Source organism: Myxine glutinosa, chromosome 11 (assembly GCF_964187855.1).
Source record: "Myxine glutinosa chromosome 11, kmMyxGlut1.1, whole genome shotgun sequence".
Classification (NCBI taxonomy): Eukaryota; Metazoa; Chordata; class Myxini; order Myxiniformes; family Myxinidae; genus Myxine; species Myxine glutinosa.
The window spans coordinates 27,575,508-27,592,520 of NC_136271.1; the positions used below are offsets into that span (position 1 = coordinate 27,575,508).

The 17,013-nt window shown below is 44.4% G+C and overlaps 1 protein-coding gene across 2 annotated transcripts in view; it reads left to right on the top strand.

Annotated features, from left to right (window-relative positions):
• LOC137436521 (laminin subunit beta-2-like) overlaps positions 1–17,013 on the top strand; it is a 205,141-nt gene that overhangs the window by 132,393 nt on the left and 55,735 nt on the right. For both annotated transcript variants that reach the window (XM_068130383.2, XM_068130382.2), the window contains exons 15-20: positions 6,571–6,726; positions 11,050–11,174; positions 11,577–11,697; positions 14,037–14,208; positions 14,313–14,456; positions 15,490–15,721. In XM_068130383.2, the coding sequence (XP_067986484.2) occupies positions 6,571–6,726; positions 11,050–11,174; positions 11,577–11,697; positions 14,037–14,208; positions 14,313–14,456; positions 15,490–15,721 (950 nt within the window). The remainder of the gene's footprint in view (positions 1–6,570; positions 6,727–11,049; positions 11,175–11,576; positions 11,698–14,036; positions 14,209–14,312; positions 14,457–15,489; positions 15,722–17,013) is intronic.

The following is a 17,013-nucleotide window of genomic DNA, read 5'->3' on the forward strand; positions in this document are numbered from 1 at the left end:
GGCCGGTATCTATACACCGCCGAATTTTATTTTTTCCCATTAACAACCTTTTTTTTTTTTTTCAGCAATTGTGCAAAAACAGTATTCCCGCGTCAGCAAAGCGACAGGCCTTGTATGCTCGTATACATTAAAAATAGCCCAGTGTGGAACTAACGAATATTTCCCCATGGTTTCTGAGAAGATTTTAAAATACAGTCATGTGAAAAAGTAAGTACACCCCCATGTAAAGTTTTGACTTTTTCAACATATTTCAACATACAGCTATTTGATCTTCATTTCAAAAATATTGATAGATAAAGGTGATATAATATAACAAATATCATGAAACATTTACATTTTGTAGTCCATTGTATAATTAAAATTTTTTTTTTTTTTTTTTTTGTATACAAGATCGAGGCTCGTGAAAGAGCTAACATTAATCACACAAAAAGACAAACCGACACACAAAACACAAAAAACAAGGGGAGCGGTAGACAAGATGGGGAGAGAGGGGGAAGGACACAAAAGAGAAGGGGAAGGACACAAACACAACATTTGAGAGCAGGGACATCGGGAGGACTTGGGGGGAGGTGGGAGAGGATTAAAACATATGAACACCAAGGACTCTGGGGTGAATTACCGGGGGTAGAAAAGATCAAGGTTTTCGATGGGGGAAGATAAGAGATGGTGGTGAACAGCTGTTTTAAAGACCTGGAGGGAGGAGTGGGATTGAAGGGAGTGGGGGAGTTTGTTCCAGAGGCGGGAGAAAAGGGGAATGAAAGAGTGAAGGTGAGCAGAGAGCCTAGACTTTGGCAGTTTAACCAGAAGAGGGTTGCAGGCAGATCTTGTGCGACCTGAAGGAATATTGGGGGGACAGAGCACAGAGAGAGCTGGGGGAGCAAGGCCGGAGAGGAGTCGGTAGAAGACAGAAAGACCACTAACCTGCCTGCGGTGAATGAGTGAAAGGCCCTCGGCGTTGACTACATCGCAGGAGATTCCAATGATTCTGAAAGCTTTGGCCTCAACAGCGTGAAGCCGAGCAAGGTGTGAGGCAGGAGCACCAGCCCAGAGGGGGGAACAGTATTCCATTGAGCTGCGGATGAAAGCCTTGTATGTGGTGAGGAGCTCAGGTGTGCCAAGGAAGGACTTCGCACGACGGAGGATGCCCAGTCGGCGACTGGCTTTGGAGGCCAGCTTGGAAATGTGGTTTTCCCAAGAAAGATCATGGCAGATAGTGAGACCCAAAAGCTTGAGCGACAGAACTTCTTGGAGAGGATTGTTGAGAAAGTAGATGGGAGGGTTGTCCAGTCGGTCCTTTCGGAGAGACATTGTAAGAGTGTGAGATTTGTCAGGATTGAAAGACATGTTCCACTTGTTTGACCAGTCTGTGATTTTGTCCAGGTCTGCAGAGAGTGAGGAGGCTGCAGACTGCCGATCTGAGGGATGAGGAATGGAGCGACAGAGAGTAGAGTCGTCAGCAAAGAGATAGAGAGGATTTTCAAGAGAGTCAGAGAGATCATTGATGAAGACCAGAAAAAGCACAGGGCCCAGAACACTACCTTGGGGAACTCCAGCCTGAACAGGAAGAGGAGATGAGAGAAACCCATTCAGGGCCACACGTTGACTATGACCAGAGAGGAAGTCCGCCAGCCATGCGTGGATATTTCCATGGATACCAAAGGAGGAGAGTTTGGAGAGCAGAGCAGGGTGCCAGACCGTATCGAAGGCACGTGAAATGTCAAGGGCGACAGCTCTAATTTCCTGTTTGGCGTTGAGGACCTCCATCCATTGTTGAGAAAGCAGAAGCAGCATGTCCAGAGTAGAGTGACCAGGTCTGAAACCAAATTGATGATCAGAGATCAAGCCATTGGAGAAGACGAAAGATTTAATATCTGAAGCAATGATGGATTCCATGACTTTGCTGATAATTGGGAGAAGGCTGATTGGTCTGTAGTTGCTGGGATCTGTTTTTGCACCTTTTTTGTGCAAAGCGGTGATGTTGGCTGATTTCCAAGCAGATGGCAGATGACCTTGAGCAAAAGAGAGGGTGAAGAGAACAGAAAGAGGGAGTGAAAGTGCAGAAGAACATGATTTTAGGACCCGTGGGCTGATGCCGTCAGGACCAGTTGCAGAATCAGAGTCGAGGGTTGCCAGAAACTTTTCCACCTTGTCAGGAGGAAAGGACACAGAGTCCAGGAGCAGCTGGGTACGACTGGGTACGGTGGGTACAGAGAGGGATGGGTTTGGGACACAAGATTTAGAGGCAAACACAGAGTTGAGGCATTCAGCTTTTTCACGTGTGGAGTCAGCCGTTAAGCCGTTTGAGGTGAGGGAGGGGATGGAGAGGGAACAAACACCAGAAACAGATTTGACCAGACGCCACCAGGATTTGGAAGAGGGAGACAGATAAGAGAGTTCGGTCTTGAGAATGGTGAGATATTGTTTCCTGGCTCTCCTGAGGGTGGACACACACTTGTTTCGGGCTTTGTGAAAGGAAATGAGATTTCCTTCCATTGGATTTGCTTTCCAGGAGACGAAAGCAAGTTGTTTCAGGGCAACAGCCTCACCACAAGATTCCGTGTACCATGGACGGGAGGAAGGGTATGACAACTGAAGACGAGATGGTATAAATCTGTGCATGAGATAGAGCAATTTACTTTGAAAGAATTCCCAGGATGAGTTGATGTCAGAGGCGGTAGAGATGGGAGACCAGTCCAGATGATTGATGGCTGCTTGAAGACCGTGCCAGTTGGCCTGAGTGAAATGCCAGACTTGTCGACGCTGAGGAGGCTCTCTGAGAATGGTCAGAGAGATGTCCACTTTGACAAGCACATGATCAGATGAGCCAATTGGAGCAGAAGAAGAGCAGCAGACATTTTCAGGGAAGTTTGTCATAACCAAATCCAGAAGAGAAGATGCTCCGTTGACTGAGATCCGGGTCGGGAAATTGACAGATTGTGTCAGTCCCAGTGAGTCACAGAAGTCCTTTGCTGAAGAGCCATGGCTGGTGAGAGAGGTACCCACACCCAGCCAACTGGCATGGTGACAATTGAAATCACCACATATGAGGAAGAGAGAGTTGGGATGGGTAGATAGAAGTTGGTCCATATTATCAGACAGTGAGATGTAGATGGAGTCATCGCTGATTGGTGGACAGTACAACACACATATGAACAAAAGGTGGGAGCGAAGGGGAAGCCGTAGCCAAAGGTATTCCTGGGGGTGAGGTGGAGAGAGGGCAGTGGAGGGCGAGTGAGGAAGAGAGTTTTTTATAAAGATAGCAACCCCACCTCCAGGACGAGGCTCAGGTCTATCATACCGGAGGAGGGAGTAACCTGGGAGAGATACCAAGGCATCAGAGACATCATGAAGGAGGAAAGTTTCTGTTAAGCAGATCACATCTGGTTTGTCAGAAGCAACCTGTATGGAGAGGTCAGTCAAGTTTGAGCGAAGGCCCCGGATGTTTGAGGTCCATACCGTTAATGAAGAGGAAGGGGGAGCATCGGGTCCAGAACAGGGGGGGGGGGGGGGGAGGGGTAGGGTAAGATGTGGAAGAGGAGGAAGAGGTAGGGAGAGCTGTTGAAGGTGTGTCAGAGATTTCAGAATAGCTTGGAGAAAGGGAAGAATGGGGCGGACAAAAGGTTTGATGGAGATTGGGTGAGGCACAGTGAGGTGTTATTTGAGGAGGGGGAAGAGCAAGGCAGAAGGTTTGGGGAGATGAAGGTGAAAGTTGGAAGGAGGAAGAAGCAGGGAGGATGCTTTGAGGAGGAGGGGTGAGAGGGGAGTCTAGGAGGGGAGGAGCGAGGGAGAGTCTCGGAGGGGAGGGGTGTGGGGGGAGTTTAGGAGGGAGGGGAGGGAAGGGGCAAGGGGGGAGATTTGAAAGGGATGGGTGATGGAGAGGATTTTGAGGGGAGGGGTGAGATTGGATTTTGAAAAGTGTACGATTCATGGGAAACGAACATTTTTTGCAAAATGAGTTTGAGACCTTCGAGTCAAAAATACGTTTGAGGACACTGGAGGAGGGATGGAGTTCTGGATAGTTTAGGGAATGTAGAAAGGAGGAACTGTAAGAGATGGTATTATATATATTTTTTGGAATGAATAGATTTGGTGAGCAAGACGAAAGCATCCTTTTGTAGGAAAAGAAGAAAAGGGTGTTATAATATATGAGAGAAAATAGTTGTTCAGGGGAGAGATTATACATTTCTAACCGCGTGATCGCGAACGAAGAACGAACGAACAAAAAGAACAAATAAACGAATAAGACCTGGGAAGGAAATAGTTTTTTTGGGGTTTTTTTTTTTTTTTTGTGAGTACAGATATTAAACAAGGAGGTACGGGTGAACGACTGGGACGAAACAGTGAACGAAAATAATTTCAGCGCATTCGACGAATCGCTGAGAGAAAAACAAACCACAAGGTTGGAGACGGTATGGTAGTCCAAGCCTACGAGTACTAAGCCGCAGAATACTCGATACCATTAACCGACGATTGTGTATACATGTACGAAAAATTAGCACCGAAAATTTTCCAAAAGATACGCTATAGGTACATACACCGAAAGATAGATACAGTCTCGACAAAAACACGATTGAGAAATATCACTTAGCTTCGAAAGCGTGAGCGCATGGAGCAGCTTCGAAAAGACGTGACCTCGACGTGATCTCGCGAGACTTCCTCCAAAAATAAACATAAATGCAAATTTTGCATGTGGAAAAAGTAAGTACACCCCTACATTTATCACTACTTCAAATACCTAAAATTAGAATCAGGTGCACCCGCTCAGGTGCAAATGATTAGAACATCGTTAGAGAGGATCTTGAAGGAACCTGTCTTATTTAAACCTCAGACAGTTAGTTTGGTTTGCTCTTTGTTGTTGAAGTGTGCGGCGTCACCATGCCGAGATCAAAAGAGCTCTCTGAGGCCTTCAGAAAGAAGGTTATAGATGCCGACGAGTCTGGGAAGGGATTTAAAAAGATCTCCAAACAATTTGAAATCAATCATTCGCCTGTCCGGAAGATCATCTAAAAGTGGAGAAGATTCCAAACAACTGCCAACTTGTTCAGGCCAGGCCACCCCAGCAAGTTCAGCCCGAAAGCAGACCGCAAGATGCTGAAAGAACTCTAATAACCCCAGAATGTCATCACGGGACCTACAGGTAGCCTTTGCACTGTTGATGTCAAAGTGCATGAGTCAATCATTAGAAAGAGGCTGCACAAATTTGATCTACATGGGAGTTGTGCCAGGAGGAAACCTTTGCTGTCCAGAAAGAACATCAGGGCAAGACTAAAGTTTGCCAATGAACACCTAGGCAAAGACCAGCACTTCTGGAGCAATGTGCTCTGGACAGATGAGTCAAATGTAGAGCTATTTGACTCACATACCAGAAGACATGTTTGGTGAAAACCAAAGACAGCATTTGACCACAAGAACCTGATACCAACTGTAAAGCATGGTGGTGGAAATATTATGGTTTGGGGCAGCTTTGCTGCATCAGGGCCTGGGCAGCTCACCATCATAGAATCCACTATGAATTCTTCATTGTACCAGAGGGTGCTTGAGGATAATGTGAGGCCATCTGTCGGAAAGTTGAAGGTCAACCGAAGGTGGACCTTGCACCATGACAATGACCCTAAACATACCAGTAAATCCACCAAGGAATGGCTGAAAAGAAAGAAATGGAGGGTTCTGGAATGGCCAAGTCAAAGCCCGGATCTAAATCCCATAGAGATATTGTGGGGGGATTTGAAACGAGCTGTGCATGCAAGAAACCCCTCAAACATCGCACAGCTGAAAATTCTGCATGGAGGAGTGGGCAAAAATTTCTCCCAGTCGATGTCAGAGACTGGTAGACAGTTATAAGAAACGCCTACTTGTGGTTTTATCTGCCAAAGGGGGCAATACCACCTATTAGAGCCAAGGGTGTACTTACTTTTTCCACATGCGAAATTTGCATTTATGTTTATTTAAATTATACAATGGACTACAAAATGTAAATGTTTCATGATATTTGTTATATTATATCACCTTTATCTGTCAATATTGTTGAAATGAAGATCGAATAGCTGTATGTTGAAATATGTTGAAAAAGTCAAAACTTTACATGGGGTGTACTTACTTTTTCACGTGACTGTATATTACCTGAATTTGAGGCAAAACTACCCTTATCCTCATTTCAGCCTCTTATAGGGGGCGGGTCTGGTTGGGGAGTACAACCCCATGAGACCTTGCTGTCCTGATTTATTGTCCCAAATTTGGTCCATAATCGGTCAGGTAGTTTGTGAGATGATCTTTTAGTCAAATTTCAATGAACGTACATACATGTACAGTATGGCTGGACACCGGGACCCACTCCTTGAGGATTTTTCGGAGCAATACTCCGAAATAAGCTCAAAATACATAACATCAAAATGTCTTGGACCATTATTGTATCTTCTGTTGAAGAACGTTTTGAATGTTTCTGTGTACATTCGAAAAAAATATCTTGCAGTGAAATATTTAATATTCTAAATAAATCTTACAAGCATCAATCCATCTTGACAAGTAATTTGCTGTGCACTGAACTTGAAAATATAATTTTTATTTCCTCAGATGGTAACTGTGGTTCGGCGGCGAAAGAGAATTGGTGAGGTCACGTGGACCGGCAGTGGCTTCACAAAAATGCATGATGGCACCGGTCTGGAATTTTCCATCTCCGACATTTCCCATTCTATGTATTACCATGTTGTCATCCGCTATGAACTGGAGGTATATTTTCATGCACTTGTAATTGAGTGAGTCGAGACTGAAAATACTCGTACATATTGAATGTATCCTTAAAAAATATGTACAGACTTGGCATTTAATATGGAATTTTTTTTGTGGGGGTGAACTTACTTTTCAAGATGTCTTAGAACCAAAAGTTCATTAGAATTATGTTGAAATTATTCTAGATTTTGTTCATGTGACCTTTAAAAGAAACAAAAACCACATTTGACATTTTGAAACAAATAAATTGATCCTTGAAAGTGATGGAAACGGATATCGAACTCAATTCATGGACAGTACTGTGTTAAACTTCTGTACGTTTTCCAGAAGTATCTCTTTATTTTGCACATTAGCCAAAAATTTTTTTAACAAAAACAAAAGTCAAATTACGACTGGGATTTCGGACAGTAAAATTACAGTTCAGTACTTCGTGTCACCGCCACGAGCATTCAGGAGAGCACATACACGTTGAGGCATGCTGTTCACGAGATTTGCCAAGGTTTGGACAGGAATCGCTTGCCATGCAGTGACAATAGCTTGCTGCAATTCACGCACAGAGATCGGCTGCTGGTCCAAGTGGTCGATTTGACGCGTTAATTCTGCCCACAAGTTCTCTATCGGATTCATATCCGGGGACATGGCAGGCCACTCCATATGCTCTACACCACGGTCAGCAAGAAAGTGTTGGATCATGCGAGCACGATGAGGCCATGCATTGTCATCTTGGAAGACAAAGTTTCCTCGAAAGGCTGCACGAGCAAATGGAAGCAATGTTTCTTCCAGAATGGCCCTGTACTTGAACTGGTTCAGGTTTCCATTCAGAACAACCAGGTCAGTTTTGCCCCCTGCATGAAAAGCAGCCCAAACGGTCATCCCACCACCTCCAGCTTGGACTCTTGGCACTATACAATCTTTGTTGTAGGCTTCATGCACTTGTCTGTGCACTCGGACGCGGCCATCTTGACGATAGACCAGAAATCTAGACTCATCACTGAAGATCACGTGATTCCAGTGTCCTGGCTGCCATTGACGGTGCTCTCTGGCCCACTGCAATCGGCGCTGGCGGTGTTGTCTGGTCAGGCGTGGCTTTCTCAGGGGACGTCTGGCACGATAGCCTGCTTGGACCAGTCGTTGGTTGACGAACCTTCTGGATACAGGCACATTTGTCAGTTGCTGTCACTCAGCCCTAAGCCGATTAGCTGACTTGGTATGGCCATTGCGGACTAACCGGTGCAGCTGGCGATCATCCCTCCTTGTGGTTCTGCGGGGACGTCCTGGCCTCGGTGTTGGAGTAGGGACACCCCTCTGAGCATTTCGTTTCATGATCTTTGACACCTGACCTTGAGTGATGCCATACTGCCGAGCAATATCACGCTGTTTCATGCCGAAATTTCGTAATGCCACCACTCCTTGACAAACAGCATTGTCGAGTTGATGGACCATCTCCAGAGGAAGCAGCAATAACTTTTGGAAACGTGCAGCAGTTGTTTTTCACTCATACAGAACGCAACAACCCTTGTATACCCGACTGTGAAGCCAATCATCAAATGCACCTGTCCGTACATTTTGCCACGCCACCTGTGATATAATCCTGCTGTTGACTTCTTGCTGCGACAGACAATCAGTGACATGGTTCTTTTAACAAATAAATCACCAAAGTGAAAAAGAAACTCACCAGATTGATATACTGAGTTAAGAAAGTAAACCCAAGTCAAGGAAAAAAAAAATTCCATATAAAATGCCAAGTCTGTATGTTTGCAAGATCGAGGCTCATAGAAGAGGAAGGTGTTGGAGTTGGAGGGTATGAACTGATAACGAGGCAACACCTGGACACGATATGCAAATGAATGACCAAACACGAAAAGAGGAGAGAGAGGAGGAGAGCGGATGGAAGGAAATGCAGCAATCTGGGTCAAACGGTTGTGCTCGGCAGGGTCAATGAGGCTAAAGAAACAAATTGTGGAAGTTACTGGAAGAATGCATGCATCCTGGAGTTACTGGAAACTGTCTGAGGGATTGAGACAGCAGATGAAGCTAGATTGTAGGAGAGTCTGTAAAATAACCGATGCAACTGATCTGCCTGTGATGTGAGAGCAACAGACCTTGTGCTTTGGCCTCATTGTAGGAAATTCTAATCATAGATTCCACAAAATCCAGGAAAAACAGATGTGTTACTGGGGTGCCAGCCCATAGAGGAGAGCACTACTCCATTGAACTATGAACAAGGGCCTAGTTGTCTGAGTAATTCTGATTTACAAAGGTAAGACTTGGATAGGAATGAGATTCAGATGATTGGAGTTTGCAGAGTCAGACTGCCGACTCCACCTGTGTTACCACCATATTACACACCATTGAGAAAAAAGCAGTACGTGCAACATTCAAAACCTCCATGATTCCTGCAGAAGTAGCAATGGCATCCAGAGGGAGTCCAAAAGTGGATCATTTCCATAAGCTGTCTAGCCATTTATTGGCTGCTCCAGTCCCCCAGGAAAGGATAGAGTTGTGGCCAAAGCACCACCGCTAAGTTTTGAAGAACGAAACGCAGCAAGTTTTCCACCCAGAATCAGAACTCTCATTCTCATTTGATTATTTTCGAATACAGTGTTGAGGCTCGTGGAGTAGCTAGAACATAGAACGAAAAGAGAGGTAGAATGAGGGGTGTGGGAAGGGAAGGCTAAACCAACAGTAGGGTTCAGGGACAAAATAGTGGGAGACTTAGAGAAATATGGGATGTGGGGAAGAATGAGAGCAAGAGGCGGACACAGAGGATGAACAAAACAGATACAGCCATCGACTTTCAATCACAGAAGTGGAAGGAAAAACTGGAAACCCGGAAAGGGGTGGGCTTGGGGAAGGTTAATGTGGGTTGAAAAGATCAGAGTTGCAGATGGGGGTTTTTATTTTATTACGAATAAACACCGACAACAAAAATCAGTGCCCACTCGTAATATGAAAACAAAATGTCAAAGATGCAAATGAAAAAAAGAACCAACAATATTATAATTATATTAGGTCTTTGAGATATTTGTGTGCTCTGGAGCAAAAAGCCTTAGGCCCGGTTGGTGTTGGGTGACCGACTCACAGTGGGATTATCTGAGATGGTGGTGAACAGCTGTCTTGAAGCCCTATAGGCAAGAATGGGACTGAAGAGACTGAGGAACTTTGTTCCGTAGATGGGGAGAAATGAGGGAGAAATGAGTGGAGGTGATTTGTATTTTGGGAGTTTCACCAGAAGGGATTATTTACTGGCAGTGTCAGACCGTGTGCACCCTGCGGAAACCTGGGAAGGCGGAATCAAGTGAGTAGCAGGAGGGTGGGCAAGGGGCATACTTTTCTTGTCTCTATGCCTTATAAAGGATGTGTGTGTCTGTGTGTGATGGGCATCCTGGTAGTTCACATTAAAAAAATTTTTTTACGGTGATTAGACGGGTTAACTTTTACAATACCCACAAACAATTGCAGATGTACTTTTCATGGTATATATTGATGTGGGAATTTACTTGGTGACTTATTAGCCTGGCACGTTCCCAAAGGAATACAAAAAGCTATTGTAACTGTACCAGGTCAGTCAGTCAGTGAGTCCGCATTTGCTCTCATATGCGTTAGGGTTAGGGTTAGGGTTTTCTCTCTCGAAATCTTTCTCATGTGACCTGTATATCCCAGCTTGGCTTGTCATGTTTCCACATTGTACTGCAGCGTATCTTCAACTTGCTTTGGTGATTGCCGAGCACTTGTGCTCAGAAAGAAGTGCTAAGTTTGGAGTGAAGGCATTTGAATGATTGTAATTCAATCTGTGAAACCTTGGATCCAATGTCACTCACGAAATCTCAGTCTAAGATGGAATGCTATTGCCTATTGATAGCATGTTGAGCTGATTTTTAATGCCTCTGAAGCCGAAGGCGAGACATTATGTTCGGGGTTGCCAGTCCGGCTGTGTGCCCATCTGTGCATGAGTAACATATTTTCGTTACCGCAATAACTTGTGATCCGCTCAACGGATTTTGACCAAACCTGGCAAAAGTATGGACTGCGATACAAAGATACACTGTTTAAATTTTGGGCAAAACAAAACCTGGGTTAAACAGGTCAAAGGTCATGTACCATTTCAAAAGCATTTTGCAGATCATAACTCGAGTAAAAGCATCTGTTTTTCTCCCTTCCACTTTTCTCTCTTTTTTTTCTCTCGAAATCTTTCTCATGTGACGTTAAATTTTTTATTTGATCTTTAATTGAGTTCAAACATAACAGTGAGTTGACGTCTAATGTGGGTGAAGGCATATCCATTGATGCATTTGTGTCAAATTCTATTGTCTTTAATTACAGACTTGGGAGAAATGGCGAGCAGAATTGACGGTTCTGGGTTGGAGCACTGATGTACTTTCTTCCGAGTGTGAATCTTTCAACCCAATGGTGTATAAACAAGAAGTTAAGTTGCATAAGAGCTCAAGGTGAGAAACGCGTTATTTCTCCGTAAACTTCACCGAATAGCTTCAAAAATGAAAATACGTTATAGACCGTCCAAAAATGGTATTAAGGAAGAGCTGTCATACTATAGCACACTTCATTCAATACATAAGTTTCAGGAAAGCATTTTCAAAACAGCATGTTGCCAGACAGCCATGGAGTCATTGGACAAGTCATGTGACGGCCATCATGGCAATGATCATGAGAAACTATCGAAATATTGTAGTATACAATTCAATTTTTATTTCTCTCTTCAACCTGCTATCTGCAGTGACTGCCAAATGGAATTCATTTCGAATGACTCAGTTTGAATGGGTGCTATTTATTTGAACCTTCATTCTTTCACTTCCCAATGAGACCGTGGTGGCCTCTATTGCATTCTGCAGGAACGTGGCATTTCCTGAGGCTGTTTGTCTGAAAAAAGGAGTGATTTACACTGTACGAATCCACTTGTGGTCTGAAGCTTCAGTAAAACCCAGGCCGTCAACCACCTTACTTATAGATTCAGTAAGTACGATTACATTGTTGTTACTTATCAAAATTAATGAATGAAACCAAAACTCATGACCACATTTAAGTCCATGGTCGAGCTTTATTGAGATGGCTTGCTTCACAACCTCAACTCCAATCATATTTCTGAAGACTTGGTCTGTGTTCTCTAAAATGTTTTTCAAATGCCATTTTAACAAAGAGCATATACTTTTGAAAGTAAAAACATAAAATGAAGACATTGAACTCTTGATGAGGAAATGTCGTTGTCAGCAAAAAAACAATATAAATGTCGGTAAGCAGGAGATAATAAAGACCAGGTACAACTCGAGTCAGAAATTAATATTTAATCATCATATATATAATTTAAGAAGTGTCTGTTTGTCCATGTGTCTGCCTGCCGAGTGTGTGTGTGTTGTGACAGCGAACCGTCACCTCCGGTAATCTCACACAACATTAAGGGTCCTGAGTTAGTTATTTATTAAATCTTCCAGATATCCTCCATTGTGTCTAGTGGGTTTCAAGAGAAATATGTGGTATGAGGGATTAGTTAGGGTTTTCCCCATCTTCTTTACTTTTGATCTTCGTTTTGGAGGATGGAGCCGCTCTCGAGCCGCAAAGGAGAGATCACGTCCTGCCTCATTTGGATATTTGTGCCAAAACCTCTTTCAAATGTGTGTACCAAAACCAAACTGTTACCCCCACCGTAACAGCACCTCAACTGCAGTTTAACCACCAACAGACCACAAACCACCTCCACGACACAACACCACAACCACCTACTTCCACCAACGACCAATCTCACACTTTATTTGCTCGTCATTCACCCACACCGCCTCACCCACCATCGCACTATCACAAGACATCCACCACTCGACCACCGCAATGCTTCAAACACCTGCCTGCACCTCGTTGCTGCAACCAGCATCTCACGCTAGACGAGGATGCCATGACGCCCGCACCCACTGTACCACGACCAACAAGCCTTGCTGCCGGTTAGGGCCATCTTGCACTAACCTTCCCAAGGTTCCCGATAATCAGCGACGGCCCTCCGGCTGTCTACCATGCTATCCAGGCTCTTGGCAGACATCCGGGCAGCGAATGAGGAGCAATACAAGTCCTCCCAATGTTAAGTGTATCGAAGAGGGCGGCACGTGACCTTTGCTTCCAGGGGCCACAGATGGAAAGGGCGATGTGTGACCTTTGTCCCCCACCGAACTCCACCCCTCTCCAGACGCATGGAATTAGACATTAGCACATGGAGAGTCTATGATCAGAGAGTCAACAGTTTGAAAGTTCAGACTAAGAGGAACACTACGAGTCAATACACTACAGAATGTTAGTCAATACTAAGAGAGCTCAAAAAGTATTATTCCCCATTACCTCTCCCCCAGCACAGGGAAGTGACGGGTTCGTCAGTCCTTGCGCGGTGAGCCTGAGGTCGAACCAGCCTCACTCTGCTCTATCTTTCTACACTTTCCACCTTTCCTTTGGGTGTGAGTCTGATATGGTGCCAATGTTATCTTAATTTAGGTAAGATTGTCTTAGGGGATTATTAATGTCGGGGTAAAAATGAATAATTGTCATCTCTGGACCAATCAGAGACAGCCATGGCCAAAAAGCATGTTGGGTTAATGCATCATGTGATACAGTTGGGCCAGGCCAAAGGAAATATGCTTGCTTGTAAAGCATTGGCAAAGAGTCATTCCACAGTTGCTGGGCAGAATTGCTTCTTTGTGCTGAGCTGGCAAAAACATGTTTTATCTGTGGTTTGACCTTGTGTAACAATTGGGAGGCCAAGGATCCTTGTATCAGCATTCCTGTGTTATGATCTCATGCTTCGGTTTCCACTTTTGCCTTCCTTTTGTAGTAAAACAATTTGTATACATATATTTGATGCAGTTTGAGTACAATTTAGAGATCTTCTTGACTGAGGTCAAACTCTTCTCTCCGTACGTATGTAATTAATAAATAATCCTTTGTCTATAAAGTGTTGTCTGTCATATTCTGCTAAAAGTGGACAGACTCCCACATTAACAGGGTAAGAACTGCACTGTCTTTTTGCTCTGTACATTGCCAAGCCACACAAATACTCCCCTATTGCTTCTCTTTTGCCACACCACATGAATAAATGTATGTCTGCTGTACCCCGTGAATAAACCTTATTACTTTGAATGTACACAACTTTCCTTGCCCCCTCGTAAGTAATAACCCCCTCTACACATGTCCTTCCAATCTGCTTATGATGTCTTTTCCTTGAAATGAAATCTTGTAATTTCTTTCTGGATGCTAATTATCCCACGTCCTCCCTTGCCACTTCGCTCTGCTTCCCTTCTTTCCATCACCACGGTGTGCAGATAGTCCTGCGGCCCGGTAAGTCAAGACTACTTCAACAGGGAGAGGCCAGCCTCAGACCTGGAATGCTTGGCTGCCTTTTATCCCCTTTACAAAGATTGCAGCGCATGCCACACCACAATTGCACCCAAATCTTGTGCAGCATTTCAGCGATCATTCACGACGGTGCCATTCGTAAGTGTATCAAATCTAACTTGAAAATCTGTGCAAGCATTTTGGATGAACGTTTTGCATTGCATCTTCGTAAAGTAATCCTTTCCTTTTGCTGTGCACTGCAGCCTGTGCCTGCGATCGTTTGGGATCAAAGAGCGATATCTGTGCAGCAATTGGTGGACAGTGCCCATGCCATCCCTTGGTAACCGGTCGCAAATGTGATACCTGTACTCCTCAAACATATGGCCACAGACCTGGCAGCTGCAAACGTGAGTGATTTGCACAATCTGTGTTAAATTGACAACCATCTCCCCACCACCACACCTAACTGCAATATATTCTACCCCATTTGCCCGATTGAAGCCAACCCTTTTACTTGCAGGTTACTCTGTTTCCTCTCTCCTCTCTTTCTGTTCGTTCATTCCCTTGCATATTGTGTCTAATTATTGTCCAACTGTCAGTTCATACCTCCTGTCACCTCGCTCTTGTAAAGAAAAAAAAACCAGATTGGCATAGCATAAAAAAGTGTAGTTCAGAGCTCTTGGCTTTTCATATTTCACACATCGAGCAGACACCCCATAGCATGCAGCAGACACCCCTTGGCATGCAGCAGACACCCCTTGGCATGCAGCAGACACCCCTTGGCATGCAGCAAACATCCCATGGTATGCAGCAGACATCCCATGGTATGCAGCAGACATCCCATGGTATCCAGCAGACATCTCATGGTATGCAGCAGACACACCGTGGTATCCGGCAGACACCCCGTGGTATCCGGCAGACACCCCGTGGTATCCAGCAGACACCCCGTGGTATCCAGCAGACACCCCGTGGTATCCAGCAGACACCCCGTGGTATCCAGCAGACACCCCGTGGTATCCAGCAGACACCCCGTGATATCCAGCAGACACCCCGTGGTATCCAGCAGACACCCCGTGGTATCCAGCAGACACTCTTGCATCATTGAGCATCAAGCACAGGAATGCCTTTACATATCTTCTTGCAGGCGGACCACAATGTCACTTATGTTTCATTGCATGTAAGCATTTATACAAAGGCCATTGAAGGTAACCTGAACATTTTGTTCACATTAATCATAAAACTAGGAGGACAAACCACTGAAAGTTTGTGAAGTGTTCATGGCAACATCTAGGAACATCAGTGTGAAGTGACATCCAGATGTGTAAATAATTCTGGGTATTTTCAAAGAGGTGGTGAACGGTGTGAAACCAACTGTGAAAAAAATGATGTTCTGAAATGGATGTGCATACCCATTTGTTTTTAATGGCCATCCTTGTCCAGCATGTAGATGTGATCCACGAGGCTCTGCGAAAGAAGTCTGCGATGCACGAACGGGTCAATGTGAATGCCATGTTGGCAAGGCTGGTCTACGCTGTGATAAGTGTGAGCCTGGCCACTGGGAGTATCCTCGCTGCCTGCCCTGCAATTGTAGAGGAAAAGCTGACCATTGCGATGCAAACACTGGTATCTGCCTAAACTGCCGGGGAAACAGCACCGGCAGACACTGCGAAAAGTGAGACGTGTAATGTATACAATATGGGCTGTACAGAGTAATTTGTTTTAAAGTGAAACAGCAAGTCAACTTTTTGAATTTGATTCTTGCATTTAATAAAGTTACTACAACTAATAAAAATAGCCCCATGGGGGACTGGCGGTTATTTCCCCAGTCCCCACAGTTTCTAAGAAGATTAAAAAACAAGTTACCTGAATTAGAGGCGAAATCCCCCTTTTCAGCCTCTTTATAGGGGGCGGATCCAGATGGGGAACACAACCCTCTGAGACTTTAATGTTCTGAGGTTTCATACCAAATTTGGTCCATTTCGGTCATGTAGTTTGTGAGAAAAATATGTTTTAGTGAATAACAGGGATTACAGTGCCCTCAGAAAGTATTCACACCTCTTGACTTTTTCACATTTTCTTGTGTTACAGCCTGAATGTAAAATGGATTACATTTAATTTTTTTGTCACCGATCTACACAAAATACTCCATAACGTCAAAGTGAAAACATGTTTTTATAATTTTATCCAAATTTCTTGAAAATGAAACACAGAAATATCTAACTTACATAAGTATTCAGCCCCCTGAGTCAATACTTCATGGAAGTGTCTTTGGCAGCGATTACAGATTCGTGTCTTGTCTGTATCAGATTTGCATATCTGGATTTAAGAAGTTTCTCCCATTAATCTTGCAGATTTGCTTAAGCATTTTAAGGGGGATTTCGCCTCTCTGTGCTCTGTCCCCCCAATATTCCTTCAGGTCGCACAAGATCTGCCTGCAACCCTCTTATGGTTAAACTGCCAAAGTCTAGGCTCTCTGCTCACCTTCACTCTTTCATTCCCCTTTTCTCCCGCCTCTGGAACAAACTCCCCCACTCCCTTCAATCCCACTCCTCCCTCCAGGTCTTTAAAACAGCTGTTCACCACCATCTCTTATCTTCCCCCATCGAAAACCTTGATCTTTTCTACCCCCGGTAATTCACCCCAGAGTCCTTGCAGTGTTCATATGTTTTATTCCTCTCCCACCTCCCCCCAAGTCCTCCCGATGTCCCTGCTCTCAAATGTTGTGTTTGTGTCCTTCCCCCTCTTCCCCCTCTCTTTTGTGTCCTTCCCCCTCTCTCCCCATCTTGTCTGCCGCTCCACTTGTTTTTTGTGTTTTGTGTGTCGGTTTGTCTTTTTGTGTGATTAATGTTAGCTCTTTCACGAGCCTCGATCTTGTATACAAAAAAAAAAAGAAAAAAAAAAAGCTCTGTCAAGTTGGATGGGGAGCATCGGTGAACAGCAATCTTCAAGTCTTTCCACAGATTC